This window comes from Salmo salar, chromosome 24 (assembly GCF_965601325.2).
Source record: "Salmo salar chromosome 24, fSalSal1, whole genome shotgun sequence".
Taxonomy (NCBI): domain Eukaryota; kingdom Metazoa; phylum Chordata; class Actinopteri; order Salmoniformes; family Salmonidae; genus Salmo; species Salmo salar.
The window spans coordinates 29,030,242-29,050,281 of NC_138314.1; the positions used below are offsets into that span (position 1 = coordinate 29,030,242).

At 42.1% G+C, this 20,040-nt stretch overlaps 1 protein-coding gene across 2 annotated transcripts; it reads left to right on the top strand.

The window, feature by feature from the left end:
- The first annotated feature begins 3,221 nt into the window (after positions 1-3,221).
- LOC106585393 (uncharacterized) lies at positions 3,222-20,014 on the top strand. Of its 2 annotated transcripts, none has more exons than XM_014171542.3 (11): positions 3,222-3,547; positions 9,404-9,472; positions 9,699-15,754; positions 15,907-16,187; positions 16,630-16,748; positions 16,950-17,102; positions 17,392-17,641; positions 17,910-18,046; positions 18,213-18,436; positions 18,803-19,430; positions 19,537-20,014. In XM_014171542.3, exons 2-11 carry the CDS (start codon positions 9,463-9,465, stop codon positions 19,662-19,664), a joined length of 7,986 nt encoding a protein of 2,661 aa, XP_014027017.1. In that variant the 5' UTR covers positions 3,222-3,547; positions 9,404-9,462; the 3' UTR covers positions 19,665-20,014. The 2 variants fall into 2 exon arrangements, with proteins under 2 accessions (XP_014027017.1, XP_014027018.1); XM_014171543.3 differs by having other exon boundaries at positions 3,223-3,549; positions 15,910-16,187.
- The last annotated feature ends 26 nt before the right edge of the window (positions 20,015-20,040 follow it).

Consider the following 20,040-nt stretch of genomic DNA (forward strand, 5'->3'; position numbering starts at 1 on the left):
CCACGGGAAGCTAACCTCATGACGGAAGTACTCTATAAGCACTGAACCAACCAGTCGTACATGGTGTGATCATGGTTCATGACTATTCAGGGGATTCTATTTATTAGAGGCATGTGTGTTAACCATCAGAAGAGTGTTTTGGAGATTTGGAGATTCCCTTCCACGTGTTGCAATCTGAGTGACTACTAACTCCTCTGTTGCTGTCATCAATAGCAATTTGACTTGTGAGGCCTCTTACCTTCTTACTGATTGTGGCTGGACTGACTGTGCTGGCATTGGTACTGGTGCTCAAGGGGACCAGTTATCCTACTTATTTATTCTGAAATGTTATCCTACTGGAACACATGATTAGAGCATTTTACTAGTTGCATTGTAGTTGAAACGACACATGGCAAGCAATACTTATTGTTGCCATTTGTTTTGGAGGTGGAAAGTCCACTGGACTTCTTTTACGACCAGTGTGGTACACCTCAGTGATATCTTAGATGTGTTCTAAGGTTATCCCCGTCGAGGGGCCTGTCCGTCCTCTCTGTTCTCGTGGGGAAGTTTACAACTACATTTTTCCTGCTCTGGCGGCCTCGTACAGTGTTGCACCTAGTCTCGACCCCCCCACCGGTCTCGATGAGGCTCGTCATGGGTCTGGGCTAGTATTCCCCCCCACCAGCGGTTGGTGTTGGTATCAGAGGCACAAACGAAAAGGTCGGACCCTTTGTACGAGTTGTCAGCAGCCGCATTGTTATTAGATTGGCTGTAACCTTTCAACCAAATCTCCTGGTGTTTGTGCTTCAAAACACTCAGTGGCTGTCGAGGCCTGTCAGTCACCACAGCATCCTTGTGTGGCAACCTCTCCAGTACCTGCGAACTGAGACAAGGATATCTGTCTGCGATATCGCACAGCGTTTCACCAGTGGGAGTCATCAGGTCAGGTTAGATTACTTGTTCGATTTTAGTCGGAACTAGAAGCACAAGCATTTTGCTACACTCGCATTAACATCTGTTAACCATGTGTATGTGACCAATAAAATGTAATTTGATTTGATTCCCCAGTGAAAGTTGCATTAGGCTATTAGATGGAGGACTCCAGAGAATCTATGCTTTTAATTAATTTGATTTTACTACAGATTGTTTTGGGGGGAACCCCACTCACACTAATTCTATTCATTTCAGTCACTCGGCCAATCTTGGCTCAATATAATGTCATTAGCGATTTTTAGGCATATGCTGGTGGCCACGTAAATTATAGGACGACTTGGGATACATAATCCACGACAGCACATCAGTGTCACAGGCTATTTTTCTAGGGTAGGCCTAATTAGCAGTCGCTAGCCGACAGCAGGTTTATACAAATCTCGGCTGTTGAAAACTAAATGTTAGTCGAAAAGAAATGTGAGATAACGTCTAGATGATTTTTATAGTGGAGATCAAGTTTATAAATTGCTTGGCTGGGCTGATGAGACAGTGGATTGCAGTCAGATGTAACATAGATCATAGATTTAGCCGATGGTAACTTGTGGAATAGACATCGGCTGGAATGCGGTTTTAACCAATCAGCATTCAGGATTAGACCCACCCATAGTATAAAGCTAGCTATGTTCAGTGAGTTACAAAGGACTAACACGACCCAAATGGTCTCAAGTGGAGATCGCAAAGAGCACTCCAAGATTGAATGATGATACCGAATAATGGTTTATTTCGTTTCATGTGTACTATGGCAGCTAAACGCTGAATTACAGTAACACAAACAATATATTGTACTGTTCAAAAGTTTGGGGTCACTTAGAAATGTCCTTGATTATGAAAGAAAAGCACATTTTTTGTCCATTAAAATAACATCAAATTGCCCAGAAATACAGTGTAGATATTGTTAATTTTGTAAATGACTATTGTAGCTAGAAACAGCTGATTTTCTATGGAATATCTACATAGGCGTACAGAGGCCCATTATCAGCAACCATCACTCCTGTGTTCCAATGGCAAGTTGTGTTAGCTAATCCAAGTTTATCATTTTAAAAGTCTAATTGACCATTAGAAACTCCTTTTGCAATTATGTTAGCACAGCTGAAAATGGTTGTGCTGATTAAAGAAGCAATAAAACTGGCCTTCTGTAGACTAGTTGAGTATCTGGAGCATCAGCATTTGTGGGTTTGATTAAAGGCTCAAAATAGCCAGAAACAAATAACTTTCTTCTGAAACTCGTCAGTCTATTCTTGTTCTGAGAAATGAAGGCTATTCCATTCGAGAAATTGCCTTTCTTGCTGGCTAGCCAACTATGGCTAACACAGTCATGTCAAATCAAATAAAATGTTGTTGGTCACATACACATATTTAGCAGATGTTATTGCAGGTGTAGCGAAATGCTTGTGTTCCTATCTCCAACAGTGCAGTAGAATGTGTCTGCAGATAGAATAATATCAAAGTAGCGTCATTTGCATTTAATCTGTAATTTAGTGACATTTATTTGGATATAAATGCTACTGTAAAATGAGAAAATGTCATGCATTTTTTTATGTTTATGTTGTTCATAGTTCGGTTGATAGCTACAATATTACTGCCTACATTTAATATAATATTTGTTTAGTGGTGGTGGGGGAGGAAGGGTAGAATCGAGTGGACTTGGGCCATTGCTGCGCCGATTCTGGCCCTAAAATGGCAGCTTTGGCTCAGTTCAGTTTGCCAGATCTGCCTAGTCTGTACCGTCATTGATTTCGGACTCTGGCTGCCAGACCATGGCCAGAAGTTTTAGATCTGGCATGCCAGAATCAGGCCAGATGTGGGCTAGACCTTTGTGCTACCTGGGATGGTGCAGTTGGTGAGAAGCAACTGCAGCTACGTGAAGGTGACTTCATCAAAAACTGCATGACCTTTGATCAAATGATTTCAGTAAAGTTCATGTAGTTGACGTGTTGGAAAATTTTTATCATCATAATGCAACACACTTTGAAAGGCTGTGAATAATGATGGTCAACAACTTGACAAAAGTGATCCACTCCAATGCGCCCAATGAGAAGTTTCCTTAATTGTTAATTTTCTCAAAATCTAAAGACACAACCTAGATTTGAGAAAATGTTTTAAGTAGTTGAACATATTCTCCAACCAAGTGAAAGTGGCAAACTGACACGTTTTTATTTTCGTCAAAAAAACTTTATTTCGAAGGTGTGTCTTTAATTTTGACGGCATGCGCAAGATACCGTTTTTACGCATGCGCTTAGCTAGACAACGTCGCCATGACATCGCTTACAAGCGTTATCGGGGATTTCTATTGGAGAAGCAGTTTCTGCCCATCTTCATGATTGTACTGTCTTTGGCTTCATCGTTGACTGACAGATTTATTTGCATTGCACGCCACCCCCTGGCACTATCTTGACTGCTAAGTTGTTTTGTTTGTAGCCCCTCGACCCCGGCGTTGCTGGTTCGTTGGTTTGCAGACGGAAGAAGACACATGAGGTTGTTGTAGGAGCGGGAAAAAATGGCGACGAACATCGACTACAGAGCTAACACATTGAGGAATCGAAATATAGCCTGAGTCTCACCGATTCTCTGTGGAAACGTGTGAGTAGGCTATTCAATCTATTCCATTAACGTCTTGGTAAATGTTCATTGCGGGCCACGTTTTGTAGGTGTTTGCTTCGTAACATTTTTCATGTTTCTGAACTGGATCAATAGAAAGGCAAAGGGGGTTCCGATTCCACTCCCCTTGCAATTTTAGTTCCTGTTCGACAAGTGACAGAGTTGGGACCGAAATGGTGTAAACTTGATTGTTCACAAGTTTGATTCTAATAACAAATGCAGCAAGTGTTATTTGGTAAATCTGTGCAGTTATCAGAGTTTGTAATATGTTATCAGGGGTTGCATTTAAGATAATCTAGATATATTATGTCAATGCAGCCAGAGAACTCAGTTTAAGCTTTGGCTACCTAGCTAATACTGTTGTGTTAAAGCAAATTACTCATTCTAGTATAAGGCTGCAAATGTCCAAATATTCTAGTTCACAATTTCACAAGAGGTGTTGTCTCGCATGTGACGGATTGTGTGCTGAAGTCTCCTAATCCTTTGATCTGTTGCTGGGTTGAGGATTTCAACGGAAAGATCAACTGACATTTTGTGGTTAATCATTTTCTGGTCCTCTTCGATCTGAGGACCAGGCTTATAAACATGCAACGTCTGAAGACACACAGTGTGGCCACTTAGGTGTGATTGCAAAGCAGTACACAACTCTGGATTTCTTACATACTCATATAATTTGATTTATTCTGTTCGCTCTAGCCCTTAAAGACTTTAGCTATTAACGCGAAACCAATTTACAAATGTGCAGACTGCCCAAAATATTGTTGATGGCATGAATACTTTTTGAACTACAACAAAATGTAAATGATTCCCAATACATTTCAATGGCAATAAAAGTGCCATAGATTTACATCGGAACATTTAGGAAATTTGGGTGTATCTCCTCCACCATTTAAACTATCAACGTTGAGATGTTCAAACTGACCCAATATAGATTGGTTGCGTCGAGAATGTTGATAACATTTATTAATGTGTAATGTTTGTAGTTCAAAAAGTATAAACGTAGGCTTGAATGGGAAGTATTTGGATTTGCCAAATACACCATTTCAGCTATCAATGCCAAACTAACATTGAGATGTTCAGACTGACCCAACTAAATCATAAACTTTTATCAACTATAACTATACAAATGTGCATACATTAGCATAAAATAACCCACCAACAGTAATTATTGAACTGTTCAATCTAAAGATGCCAAACCAACTTTCTCAGGTTCAGGCTATGTTCATTTGCATATTAGAACAAATGCCAATTCTAACCCAATAAGCTAAAAACACGAAACCAACTTTCAAATGTGCAGACAGCCCCAACTTAAATTGTTTAAGAAATTATTTTTGATAGCATCCATACTTTTAGTACTAGAACAATATTTAAATGCTCTCCCAATAAATTGCAATGGCAATAAAAGGGCCATAGACTTACCTGGGGAACATTTTGGCACGCATCTCCACTTACACGTTTAAGCTATCAACACCAAACCAACATTGAGATGTTCAGACTGACCCAAATTAGATTGCTTGCATTCAGATTCTTTATACTATTTATACCTTTTAACTATAACTGTTTTTTTGCTAAAATTAACATTGGTTTGAAATATACCTTGACTAAACCACTCGCGTCGCGAGCAAAATAAATTTAGAAATCTGTTATTCAATTATTGCACCCACACTGCTCGCGAACGTCTGCGTTGCCAAGGGCTAAAATAGAAGTCCTTTCTATTTATGACGTAGATCGCGCTGCAAGTCCTGCCTCTCCCATCTCCTCATTGGTTTATTGAAGCAGGTACCCACGTGCCATCTCCTTATTGGTTATAGTGGGTGATTGAAAGACGAACTGTGTTGCCGGTCGTCGTGGTAATACTATGAAAGTTTAGATGCCAATCACCATATAAGTTCAAAGATGAAATATGCCTGGAAGGAGGAGAGATGACTACAAACGATTCGGTTGGCCGTTTTATGTGTGGATTAATTGTCGGAGTAGAGGACCTTGTGCATTTCAGGTAAAAGAATAACTGAAGGTTTATATCCCAGGACAAATTAGCTAGCAACAACAAGGTAGCTAAATAGGACAAATTAGCTAGCTAATTTAATGCTTTTCGACCTGTCCCCAAATTAATGTCGATATTTTAACCTGCGTGTCGTGATCGCGTTTGGTGTAGGGGGACAAAATAAATGTATGTACGACGGCTCGCGCGCAGACGGTTTGGGTTCCGTGTTAGAATCACAGTAATACAGTGGTAGCTATTTAAAATGGTCCTGCTCCAATTAAGCTACAAGAACAACTTTAAAACATTCAGGCTATCCTAACTTCAAATTCTTTTAGGTCTTTATCAACTATATTCATTTAGCATAAAATAACTCACCAACAGTTACCTTTGAACTGTTCAAGCTAGAGACACCAAATCAACTTTATTATGTTCATGCTATCCTATCAATCAATCAATCGACCCTTCACAAACTAGCATGCACACCATATTTTCTTCAGGAAATTTACTTTTCTAGTTAGTTATTATTCCTCGCTCTAGAGCTTAAACGATTTAAGCTATATACACACGAAACCAGCTTTCAAATGTGCAGACATTCCTAACTTAGATTGCGTGAGAATCTTTTTATAGTATTTATATACTGCTCAAAAAAATAAAGGGAACACTTAAACAACACAATGTAACTCCAAGTCAATCACACTTCTGTGAAATCAAACTGTCCACTTAGGAAGCAACACTGATTGACAATAAATTTCACATGCTGTTGTGCAAATGGAATAGACAACAGGTGGAAATTACAGGCAATAAGCAAGACACCCCCAATAAAGGAGTGGTTCAGCAGGTGGTGACCACCGACCACTTCTCAGTTCCTATGCTTCCTGGCTGATGTTTTGGTCACTTTTGAATGCTGGCGGTGCTTTCACTCTAGTGGTAGCATGAAACGGAGTCTACAACCCACACAAGTGGCTCAGGTAGTGCAGCTCATCCAGGATGGCACATCAATGCGAGCTGTGGCAAGAAGGTTTGCTGTGTCTGTCAGCGTAGTCTCCAGAGCATGGAGGCGCTACCAGGAGACAGGCCAGTACATCAGGAGACGTGGAGGAGGTCGTAGGAGGGCAACAACCCAGCAGCAGGACCGCTACCTCCGCCTTTGTGCAAGGAGGAGCAGGAGGAGCACTGCCAGAGCCCTGCAAAATGACCTCCAGCAGGCCACAAATGTGCATGTGTCTGCTCAAACGGTCAGAAACAGACTCCATGAGGGTGGTATGAGGGCCTGACGTCCACAGGTGGGGGTTGTGCTTACAGCCCAACACCGTGCAGGACGTTTGGCATTTGCCAGAGAACACCAAGATTGGCAAATTCGCCACTGGCGCCCTGTGCTCTTCACAGATGAAAGCAGGTTCACACTGAGCACATGTGACAGACGTGACAGAGTCTGGAGACGCCGTGGAGAACGTTCTGATGCCTGCAACATCCTCCAGCGTGACCGGTTTGGCGGTGGGTCAGTCATGGTGTGGGGTGGCATTTCTTTGGGGGGCCGCACAGCCCTCCATGTGCTCGCCAGAGGTAGCCTGACTGCCATTAGGTACCGAGATGAGATCCTCAGACCCCTTGTGAGACCATATGCTGGTGCGGTTGGCCCTGGGTTCCTCCTAATGCAAGACAATGCTAGACCTCATGTGGCTGGAGTGTGTCAGCAGTTCCTGCAAGAGGAAGGCATTGATGCTATGGACTGGCCCGCCCGTTCCCCAGACCTGAATCCAATTGAGCACATCTGGGACATCATGTCTCGCTCCATCCACCAACGCCACATTGCACCACAGACTGTCCAGGAGTTGGCGGATGCTTTAGTCCAGGTCTGGGAGGAGATCCCTCAGGAGACCATCCGCCACCTCATCAGGAGCATGCCCAGGCGTTGTAGGGAGGTCATACAGGCACGTGGAGGCCACACACTACTGAGCCTCATTTTGACTTGTTTTAAGGACATTACATCAAAGTTGGATCAGCCTGTAGTGTGGTTTTCCACTTTAAGTTTGAGTGTGACTCTAAATCCAGACCTCCATGGGTTGATAAATTGGATTTCCATTGATTATTTTTGTGTGATTTTGTTGTCAGCACATTCAACTATGTAAAGAAAAAAGTATTTAATAAGATTATTTCTTTCATTCAGATCTAGGATGTGTTGTTTAAGTGTTCCCTTTATTTTTTTGAGCAGTGTACTTTTTATACTACAACCATATTTGCATAAAACTAAATGCTAGTCAATAGCCATAGACTTAAATGGTAAAAAAATGGAGACTCATCTCCTCTTTCACTGTTTAAGCTATCAACACTAAACCAATGTTGAGATGTTCAGACTACTTGCATTTAGATTTTTGATACTATTTATACTTTTTGAACCATAACCATTTCAAATGTGTATAAATTAACATGGATTTGAATGAGAACCATAGGAATACAGAGGTAGCTATTCAGAAAGGTTCCTGCTCCTTGGCCAATTAAGCTACAAGACTAACTTTAACACATTCAAATCCTTTAAAACCTTTATCAACTACAACTATATAAATTAACAAAATAACTCACCAACAGTAACTCTTGAACCGTTCGCGCTATAGGTAGCAAACCTTTTTTCACATGTTCAGGCTATCCTATCTGACCACACAACTACTCACCACACAACTACTGACCACACAACTACTAACCACTCCCACACATCTACTGACGACAGCTACAAACACCACCCCAATGTTGACATGTGCAGACTGGCTCAGCGTAGATGGCTTCTACACAGATTTTTGCTATCATTCCTACTTCATAAACTGGAAAGTTTGTTGTATCGCCATTCATTTAAATGGCGGAATGCAGGCCTCAACATTAAAAATTAAAATCACTGACACAACTTTCAGAATGTTTCAACTAAAACATTTTAAGAGCTTAAAACACATTATATGGCTTATTGATTATATTGTACTCACTCTAGCCTACTATACTAGGCCACAGTAACCCACTATAATAACTCCACACCTACAAACCTCAAAATAGGTCATAACTAACACACAGCCTTTGAAAACATACTACTGCTGTCACTCACTACTATTTCACAACCATAAATACTTCAAGACCAGCAAGCACACCACATTTACTTCAGTAAATGTCCTTTTCTTATTTTGTGTTTGTTTATGAATGCATGGACTCAATTATAGCTGGTTGGATGAATGTATGCCCATGGTAAAATATCATGGCCTAGGCTATGTAGTGTGTTTTGCCTACATTACACTTGCCTTTCTGGAGTCACCTTATGTCTTGGTTGTTCAGAACTTAAAGTTAGGCTATTAAAATAGTTATATGCTTTTCCAAAAGGACATTCAGAGCTAGTCATCATAAGATGCAGTTGATTATGGTTATAATGACACCAATCTTGTGTGTTGATATGCTAAAAGTCACTACTTTTTCAGTAATGAGAATGTGATATTGTGCACAGAGACAGAACTATAAGAATATCACTAGCAAACCATACGTTTTAAGTCTCGACCTATGACAACTTGTTTAGCAACACTTTTCAGTGTGACTAACTGTACTTACAATTGATTAAATGTATACATGACAGTGAACTTGTGGGACTTGCTGCAAAAAATGTTATCTTCAGATCAGCTATAGGCCTAAATCCTATTCAGATAAATCACACCTATTGTCTTATTCAGTTATTTAGCCAAAGTCATTTGGATCGGTTGTAGAGTCGCTCAGTTGTGGAGAAGTTGGTAAATGTCTCTCCTTTTATCAGTATGTTTGCATTTTGGATGTTTAGTCTGGTTTTGCTAGTGTGTTATGTCATCAAATTATTATGCTCCCCCATAGGTTTCTCTCCCGTTTGTCAGTAAAGTTCTGGGATCAAGAAACTCGCAGAGCCAGGGGAGATGGAGGAAGGTTTGACTTGTTGTTCTTCTAATTTTTGACTTGTATACTCTATAAAAAAAATCTGCCAACCCCATAATACAAGTTGTTAACAGTAGAATGGTGAACTCTATCACCTGCCTTTTTAGGTGCTTGGTTAGTCTGGTAATACTTAGATACATAGCACATGTAATAATTAATATCTGATACATGTATTATTCTGCAGTTGTATAGATTAAGCACTTTTATGCACCCACAGATTCCGGGCACCTCGACAAGTCTGATCAAATGACCCACGGTCAACCAGCCTCTCAACAATCCATGTCTCCAAGTCAGTCATTCCAGTGTAACCATTGTGTCCTCCTATTCAAATCAAAATATTTCCTCCTTGAACACATGAAGAAGGTGCATGGCGTTGATGTGGATCCTTCACAAAATGATGGGAGTTGTAATCCCTCAGAGAGTTCCACACAACCTCACAGTAGCACTCTCTACAACAATTCAGAGGAGAGTTTCTCTTGCCGGCATTGTATGTTTACATCTTCCAGTTGGCCTGTTATTGTCAAACATGAAAGAACAAATCACGAGGTTTCGGTAAAGGGTCCTGGTAAGGGCAGGACCCTGAAAACACAGAAATGGTATTTAAGGGGCAAGCTGCTTAATGCCAAAGTGCCACTGCCAGGGAAGAAGAACCAACACAATGTGTCGAGACTCCAATGCAAACAAGGGGAAGTGGGGAGATTGAATTTCCTGAAATCCAAGTCTACCTCAAAAACCATAAACATTCCTAGCTCTAGTCTATTGCTGGAGAACCTGCAAGCTCAAGTGGGATCCTCAGGAAATATTTCCAAATTCAAAATTGCACATGGGTCATCTTTAAATTCCTCACAACTGAAGTTGCCCAACCTCTCAAGGCCATCACGTGCGCATGATGTGACCCTCATGTCACATGCGCCTTTCTTTAGCTATGACCAAGAAGGTGGTAAAGGTGTCTCTAAAGTAACTGAAGAGAGATCTCATACAGAAAATGAACAGAAGGGCTCTCACTGCTGCTCACTCTGCAACTTTTCTGCAACTTGGCTAGAAGATCTTCACACTCACCAGCGAAGTGAGCACAGTTACCTTTTTTACAGCATGGGGCTAAGTCTGCTGGACGGAACAGCGACAGAACAGCGGGATCCCAAACCTGAAACGTATAATGAAATGTCACTAACAGAGCCATTGGCTAATGCCACCAAGAAGAGGATGCATGATGACACCGCTTTGAGTCCTGCTAAGAAAAAGATCAAAACAAGCCCTGAAAGTACAGTCATCCAAAGCAAGCTGTCAGGGGGCACTGCTTTCACCTTTGAGGTTAGCGAGGATGAAGAGGAGGGGGATGCCTGGAGAACTGAACTAGATGCCTCAGGAACTGAAAAAGATGAGCACAATCAATTGGAAAATAGAAAAAGCAGGGACAAACACAAAATACTTTATCGTTGCAAACATTGTGACTACAGTCACAAGTCATCTCGCAGTTTGAGCACCCATTACCAGAGAATGCACCCTTACATCAGGTATGACTTTCAGTACATCATTAATCCAGATGATTGGACTGCCACCTTCCGTTGCTTGGAGTGTCCTGTTGAGTTTGCCACCCCTGATGACCTCAAGAAGCACTATAGGGATCATCACCCAGAAGCTCCAGATGTGTTCATGATGCGATCAGATCAGCTTGATTTGGTGTACAAGTGCTTTGCCTGCCCATTCACCATTTCTAATGGCAAATACTTGAAACCCCATTACAAAAACAAACATCCAAAACTGAAAATGAGCAGTCCTTTAATGTACTGCAGTTTTACTGCCAAGCCTTCTAAAGACGAACCCTCTAAATCACATTTAGGGCAAACTTCCAGCCTAAAGAATGCAGAGGTTGTCTCTCCTGAGAGGTCTCTGTCCCCATGTAAAGAAACTGTTAACATCAACTCTACAACCCCAAAAGAATGTTCTGCTTCCATGGGAGTGGATGAGGAACTGTACCACTGCAAACATTGTGCCTTCAGCAATAAGTCAGTGGTTGTCGTGCTTGTCCACTACCAAAAAAGCCATCCGAAGGCAGGATTGAGAATTGACGACATAAAACAAGAAACTCTTGCCACTTCCAGGGAAGCTAAGGACGAAACACAGGTGTCTCCTCAAAATATGGTTTTGGAACCATTCAAACTCCCAGAAGTAAAGTCCCCCAACACGTCCCTCTTAAAACCCGATGTTGCACAGGACGATGTAGAGAACATGTTTTTCTGCCAGCATTGCAACTATGGCAACCTCACAGTGAGGGGGGTGTTGAATCACCAAAGGTCAAGACACAGTGATCTCAATGCTACTGTTGAACAGATCCATTTCCATACTGCGGAGGTTCATAGTCAAAGCAAAATGTCACAGGGCATAGGAATAGTCTCACATAGCACTCCCCTCCAAAAAGATTTAGCACAGGAACATGTTTTAAAGCCATTCAAACTCCCAGAAGTTAAGTCTCCTAACACATCCCCTCCCATATCCAATGTTTCGCAGGCAGATGATGAGAGTTTGCATTTCTGCCAGTTTTGTGGCTATTGCAACCCCACAGTGAGAGGTGTTATGAATCATCAGAAGTTGAGACACAGTACTCGTAAGTCAACTGCTGAACGGATCATGAAACATACTGCTGCGATTCGTAGCAACCCCAAACTGAGAGGGGTTTTGAATCATCAGAAGTTAAGACACAGTACTCGTAAGTCAGCTGCTAAACGGATCATGAAACATACTGCTGCGATTCGTAGCAACCCCAAATTGAGAGGGGTTTTGAATCATCAGAAGTTAAGACACAGTCATCGCAAGGTGACTGCCGATAAGGTCATCAAGCACACTGCTGAGGCTCATGGTCAAAGTGAAAAGCTTCAGTCTACTGGATTTGACTCATCAAACTCCTCTCTCAAATCCACTGTTGAGAACGAGATGGCTGACTTGTTTTTTTGCCAGTACTGCAACTATGGCAACCCCAGAGTTATAGGGGTTTTGAATCATCAGAAATTAAGACATCGTTGTCTTCAGACATCAACTAGTCAGATCCTTCAATATACATCTGAGCTTCGTAGTCAGAAAGATACATCTCAGTCTGCTGGATTTGACTCCTCTCTCTTCACATCTGATATTGGAAATGAGGCAGGTAACTTGTTTTTCTGCCAGTTTTGCAACTATGGGCATCCCTCAATGAGAGGAATTTTAAATCATCAAAAGAAAAGACACAGTGGACTCCAAACAACACCTGGCGACATCTTCAGGCATACTGCTGAGGTTGCAGGGCAAACCGAAAAATCCCAAAAGTCTAAGAGAGTCAACTTGACTAAGTCTTCTCACATCTTACCTCTTCCTCTTGTGACAGAAGAGGCTGTGTTATTCTGTCAGCTTTGCAACTATAGCAATCGAACCATGAGGGTGGTTGTGGAACATCAAAGGAAAAGACACCCAGATCTTAAAGCAACTGCTAAACAAATCCTTGAATATACTGCTATGATTTTGTCCCAAACTAGCAAATCGCCTAACTCATCTTTCTTAACATCTGATGTTGTCCAAGAAGAGTTAGATAAGTTCTTCTGCCAATATTGTGACTATAACAATCCCACAGTGAGGGGGATTTTTAATCATCAAAGTAAAATGCATTGTGATCTCGAAACAAACGCAGCGCAGATCTTAAGGCATACTGTTGTCGTCCGAGAGCAAACCAAAAAATCTCAGCCAAAAGCAGTGAACTCACCAAACTCTCCTCACCTCTTGTCTCATCCTCTTTTGAAGGACGAGGTTGAACACATGTTTTTCTGTCAGCTTTGCAACTATAGCAATCCAACGGTGATGGGGGTTTTGAATCATAAAAGGAAAAGACACCTTGATATGAAGCCAACTGCTAAGCAAATCCTTGAATATACTGCTACAGTTTTGGGCCAAATGAGCAAATCCCACCCAGTACGAAGAAACTCGCTTAACTCATCCCAAGAAGAAGAGAGGAAGTTGTTTTACTGCCAGCATTGTGACTATGACAATCCGACAGTTAGGGGAGTTTTGAATCATCAGAAATTAAGACATAGTGATCTGAAGACAACTGCGGATCAGGTTGTCAGGTATACTGCAATTGTTCCCGGCTCAAATAAAAAATCAACAATGCAACAGCCTACCATGTCCTCCATGAAAGCCTCACAATCTCGCAAGCAGAAAGCTGCACTGCTCAGGTCCTTAAAGTGCCGCAAATGCTCTTATACAACTCCCCATATATATCTTTTGAAAAGACATCTGAGGAATAACCACCAAGAGAGAGCCCCGATCACTACAATTATACATTGGGCTTACCAAGATGGCCATTTACAGGAAGGTTATCACTGTGAGTGGTGTGCTTGTTCACATACTGAAGCGAAGGGACTCCTCCGGCACTACCGGCAACGTCATCCAGATAAAAAAACTGGACTTGAATCCATCATCCTGAGGTTATATGCCGGCCCTAAGATTTCTCGATCTAAAAAAACAAAGCCTAACCCAGAACACAATGAAAAACCTGATCAGATTATCCTCAGTTTTGGGGATGTTCCAAAGACCACTCCATCTTTTCAGACCGGAGGAGGTGACACAAAAGTCTATCCATGCCGAGCGTGTCCCTTTAAGGCTACTTCCATGGGGGGTATAAGCAGCCACTACCGTGCAGTTCATCCATGGTCTGTCAAGGAAGATGGGTCTGTGTTAGATGTCATTAGTAGTAGGCAGACCCAAGAACCGGAGGTCCATGAACAGCTTGATGTTCATGAAACCTTGAGTTCAAGCGAGACATATAGGTGCCCTGTCTGTTCTGGAGAGTTCAACACCCTCCATGGTATGTCTACTCATTGTGGAAAGAAACATCCAGAATATGATACGAAAGTCCATGAACAGCTTGATGTTCATGAAACTTCAAAGCCAAGCCAGCGATATAGGTGCCCTGTCTGTTCCGGAGAGTTCAACAACCTCCATGGTATGTTAACTCATTGTGGTAAGAAACATCCGGAATATGATACATCAACTTATGAAAGCGAAACTGAAGCGGAACCTAGTACAAGTGAGGGGACTCTGGTATTCAAGTGTTCAATCTGTCCGTATGTGAACTCTCACGCTCATGGTGTTCTAACTCACTGCCAGATGAGGCATCCAGCTGTCAAAGCCAGAACTGAGAGACTTGAACAAGAAATTGTACACTTCACTGACCCAAATGAATGCCTGAAAGTCCGATCGGGTAAGCGGGTGGGATTGGCAGGCTTCAGGTGCAATATGTGTCCAGTCATCCATGCAAAATTCAAGAAGTTGAAGGCTCACTATGAGATGGATCACAAACGATCTGCCGCAAATATATTCAAACCGGCTTTGAAACAATCTGCTGCCATTAAAAAACAATTGCTCTCCAAATACAGAGGCTCCCAGACCTCAATTGCCCAGGCTGCCATTTTAAAAAATGGGAAATCCATCATAGTCAAGTGCCACCTTTGCAAGTACCTTTGCACCACTAAAAAGGGCCTTGCCTGTCATCTTCGCATTAACCACAGTACAGTGGCTCCAATTGAGGACAAAGAGTTTTCCTACAAGTGTGCACTGTGCTCGTATACAACTTCGATTTGTAAATACCTTGCAGCCCACTATAGGAGGCAACATGGCAATGCTGCTTTCACCAACCACTTTGTTCCAGCATTCAGACCTCACCGCATTCTTCCAAACTCACCGGACCATAAGGCTTCTTTGAGTCAGGAAACCAAATCACCTGGTGAGAAGATAAGCTGTTCTCGCTGTTTTTTCCAATGTCTTAGTGAAAAAGGCCTGGTCTCCCATTATGCGATTTGCCACCCAGGAGTCTCTCCCAGCAAGCACAAATCTAGCAAACTTAGCCCGAATAACACACTGCACTCTCCCCCCAAGCCTAGAAATCATCCCCAGCAACAGAAACCTGTATGCAAATTATTTGATCCACAATGCGAGAAAGGCAAAGCATTGCGTCCAGTTAAATGCAAGAAATGCGTGAAGTTATCTTTCAACTCAAATCTGCTGCTAAGTATCCACTACACCAATTTCCACAGCGAAGATTTCACACAAGACTTCACTATACTTTCAAAGTCTTCAGAGGATGGCACAGAGTTCTACAGATGTGGATACTGTAACCTCCAAATCCAGGGCAGTGCGGACCTCTGCTCCCATCTCGACCATCATAATGAGGAGTTTCAGAAGCTGGCAAATGGACAGAAGAGGAAACAACGCCTCAGTGACCCACCGCCAAAAACCAAGCCTGTTAAGGTAAGTGGCACATAATGCAATAAAGTGCAACCCTATGCGTTTGTGATTGTTTGACAGATGGTAGGACTGTGCAACATTGGAAAAGTAAATCTGTTTTTGCCCTTTATGTAGTCTGTGATCCTCAACCTTAATAACTTCTTTCTGTCTTTCAGCAGGAAAGACAAGAACTGCCCAAGGTCCTGACAGCAGATGAATCGGACAGTCATTGGATTGTGACACAGGTGGAATCTGTTACAACAGGGATGAGTCCACTGGTGTCCCCTTCCCCTGTCCCATCGACAACAGAACCAGAGGGGGGGTCAGTAGGAGAGGAGTGCAACCACTGCGGGCGAACTTTCATGTCTTTGAAAGGTTTACGCTCACATGAGCGGAGCCATGCAGCTACAGCAGCCCTCAAACGGCTGGACAATGTACCTCATCAACAGAAGCAGATGTGAGAGGAAGAGATTTCTATTGTATATTTAAGCAATAAGGCCCAAGGGGGTGTGATTTGATTTGATATATGGCCAATATACCACAGCTAAGGGCTGTTCTAAAGCACGACCCAACGCGGAGTGCCTGGATACGGCCCTTAGCTGTGGTATATTGGCCATATACCACAAACCCCTGAGGTACCTTATTGCTATTATAAACTGGTTACCAATGTAATTAGAGCAGTAAAAATATGTTTTGTTATTCTCGTGGTATACGGTCTGATATATCAGCATTCAGAGCTTGAACCACTGAGGGGAGTATTTATAGTATGTGATTGATTCCATCTTGTAATGTTACCTTAGGTACCACCATACAACATTCTTGTTTCTATATAAACCATGAAGATTTGCTTAACCATCTGGATAAATCAATTTGTGAAATGTCTGCTAATGACTCTTCAGGTTTGACCGCCATATTAGACATCGACCCGGGACCATCAGACCCTTCCACTGTGGGCTCTGTCGTTACAGAACTACCATCTTGAGCCTCTTGAAGAATCATCTGCTCAAAGTACATGGCGGTGAGGCAACCTTACTGCTACGGCACAGAGGCAACCTTACTGCTACGGCACACTGTCATTGTCACAACTTTTCAAAGGCTTAACATTTTTTTTATCTCTGTCAAAAGAATCTGATACTGTATGAAATGTTAATCGAAATGACAAAAGCTGTGGAAAACATCTTAAACCTGTTTGCTTTTTTAATCTGTCTTGCTGGAGTAGCTCAGTACCCATCCAAGAACCTCCCTTCATCTGTGACCGGTAGCGAGAACAAGGAGCACACCCTGAGGGCTTCTGAAGAGACCCAGAACCTGCCAGAACCTCAAGAAGGCAACCAAATGTCTGATGATTCTGAGGAATCAGACCTCACTGAAAGCAAGTGCTCCCTTTTACGTTCATTGTTTAGCATTTGAATTATTAAACTTCATGATTAGATTAGAACACTTCCTCTAAAATAAGCACATTTGTTATGCAGCATACAGACAAGACAATCAGTATAGCTATACAAAACCATATTTTTGAAAAATGCATAATGTCTTGTTATATACTCCTCAAGAGTATTTTGCTATTAGCACCTCCCCTAACTTTCTGTAAATCAGAGAAGTAATCTGTTGAGTGTCTGAATGTAATGTGGTACTAATATCCAGTGTATTTTCCGTTACAGAACCAGTATACTCGGAGCCCCCAGATGTCCAGAGGCAGCTCAACCACTACAGGCAGGTGGCTCAGGCCAAGGCCTCCAGCAGCCCTCCAAGCCCACAGACCACCAGGACCACTCAAGATGGCTTATTCGTCTGTGAGTTTTGTATCTTCACCTCAACACACATCAAGAGTATGCGTCGACACTACATAAATCGCCACAATGGGAAAAGGCTCGTGAGGTGCAAGGACTGCTCATTTTTCACAGGCTTCAGGTAATATATTATTTTCAGAAGAATCTGCTCAAATGCCAATGCTTGCCTTTGCTGTGTCATATTTGTTGTTTAGTATACATATTATTGCTATGTCTAAAGAATAGTGATTTAACAAGAAGCACCTGTGACACCTAGTATTGCTACATTAACTGACTCTTTAAATGACGTACAAATGCTTCTCGGTCTCAATTGTTGCCATCTATTAAGCCTCAGTGTGCCATATTGCCAAGTTTGTGATGACATTTTTTTCTCTGAATGCTTACAATAGGAAGAAGTTGGATATGCACATAGAGACGGCACATGCCAGTAGCCCAACAGAAGCTCCTAAGGAGCTACACTGCCCTCTCTGTCTTTACCACACCAAAAACAAAAACCGCATGATCGACCACATCGTCCTCCATCGTGGTAGGTGTTCTTGTGGTATTGTTCAAATAAATCCATGCTTTATACATCATGACACTCATTAGACACCTTTTGTGGCTGTCTACCATTTATTCTGTCTTATACTTGTCAGTATCATACCCAGACTTTACACTGCTGATCCTGGTTTGTTTCATTTTTTTTTAAACAGAGCAGCCAGTGGCCCCGATAGAGGTGCGTCGTCCGACGCTGTCGCGATATCTCAAGGGCATCGTGTTCCGCTGCCACAAGTGCACCTTCACCAGTTCCAGTGACAAGAAACTGCTACTGCACATGCTCAAGCACGACGATATCAAGCCCTACAAATGCAGACTGTGCTACTTCGACTGCACACAGCTGAGCGAGTTGGAGGCACACCTGTGCGATAAACACCAGGTTAGTGTTCTAGCTACACTCTCCTTATACCCCCTCAATCATGACTCCCATGCTAACTAGACTGTGGCTCTATCCAGAAACAGCTCCTAAGGCACAGAGGACTGCATAGGTTTAATCAATATTATTGTATATCCACCTTTTTCTCTAAAAGGTGGAATTACACTTGCAGTCCCAAGAGAGTGTGGTTCTTTTGAGAAATTAATAGCCCATCAAAGGTCACAACTAGTAAAATGGGTATTGTCACACATTATTTTGCTGATGTTAATTCTGACACACTATGTTGTATCAAGTCTTCTCTGTTGAGTCATTTGTCCTTCTGTATCTGATGTAAATATGTAATCTTCCTTGTGGTGTTCTCTCCGGGAGGTTGTGAGGAACCATGAGCTGGTGGGACAGGTCCATCTGGAGGAACTGGAAACAAGACTGAGCAGAGTCAACGAGGAGGGAGAACAATTCATGGACTGTGAGGAGACCCAAGGGCAACAAGATGAGGTGAACAAAAATGGCGATAACGAGGTGGCAGAGAACACAGCCCAGAACAGTGAATTCCATGATTTCAGTAATGACGAGAACCAAGAGGGACAATATAAGCAATCCCATGAGAAGCTAGAGAATGAGGACAAGGAGAAGGTAGAGGAACATTTAATGGACTGTGAGGAGGAGAACCAAGAACCTGGAGAGATGGACATAGAAGAACAAAACAACCAATATCATGAGATGCCAGTGCTTAAAGATGAAGCCTGCAACTATCACAAGATGCCAGTGCTTGAAAATGAAGAGGGCAAAGAGGAAACACACAGTAATCATGGGGTGAGACAGGAAAATGAGGAGGAGGCAGTGAAGACTGACCGTCTAAAACCTGAGTGCAATAAAAAACCGGAGCAAGGGTCTGAACAGGATGAAAAATATGAAGAAAACCCCAAGAGTGGCGAGAAGCAAGATCACGAGGTGGAGGAAAACAACAAGGAAAATGGCAACATATCTTCACCAAAAGGTAAGTCAATTTTGACATGAAACTATTGACATCCAATTAATCAAACTGTTTCTGGTTCCCTGTCAGATGTTTAACTCTCCTTCTTATTCTGTTATCATTCCTGTAGATGCCTCCACTATCCTGAGGATAATAACGGTGACCAGAAATGAGAAAGCACTTTCCTGCGAGCTCTGTGGCCGAACTCTTATGAACAGCACTGACCTGGAACGGCATGTGATGCGCCATGGCTTGTAACTCTGTGTCGGTGCAGCTGATGAGGATGTATTGACACTGAGGGTGTTGCTGCTTAGAAATGGGAGACATGTCATAACAGGGCTGCTTTTAACAGCAAGCTGAATTTGTGAAGTTCAATTGAATGTTATGTTTTATTGTCACTTGTTGCATACTGTTTCCACCTGTAACTAACTATTCTTGACTGGAGACATTGCAGCTATTGTTGTAAAGGACAGTCTTTCATTATTGTATATTATGTCATGCCAGAATGACTGTTCACATTTCCAACATATTGGCTGTTTTGATGCTTTGTAAATATGTTGATCTTGTTGTCTTTTAACATTTCTGTAATAAATGACTTTATCCTAGAACTATTCTATTTCCTAGATATTTCATT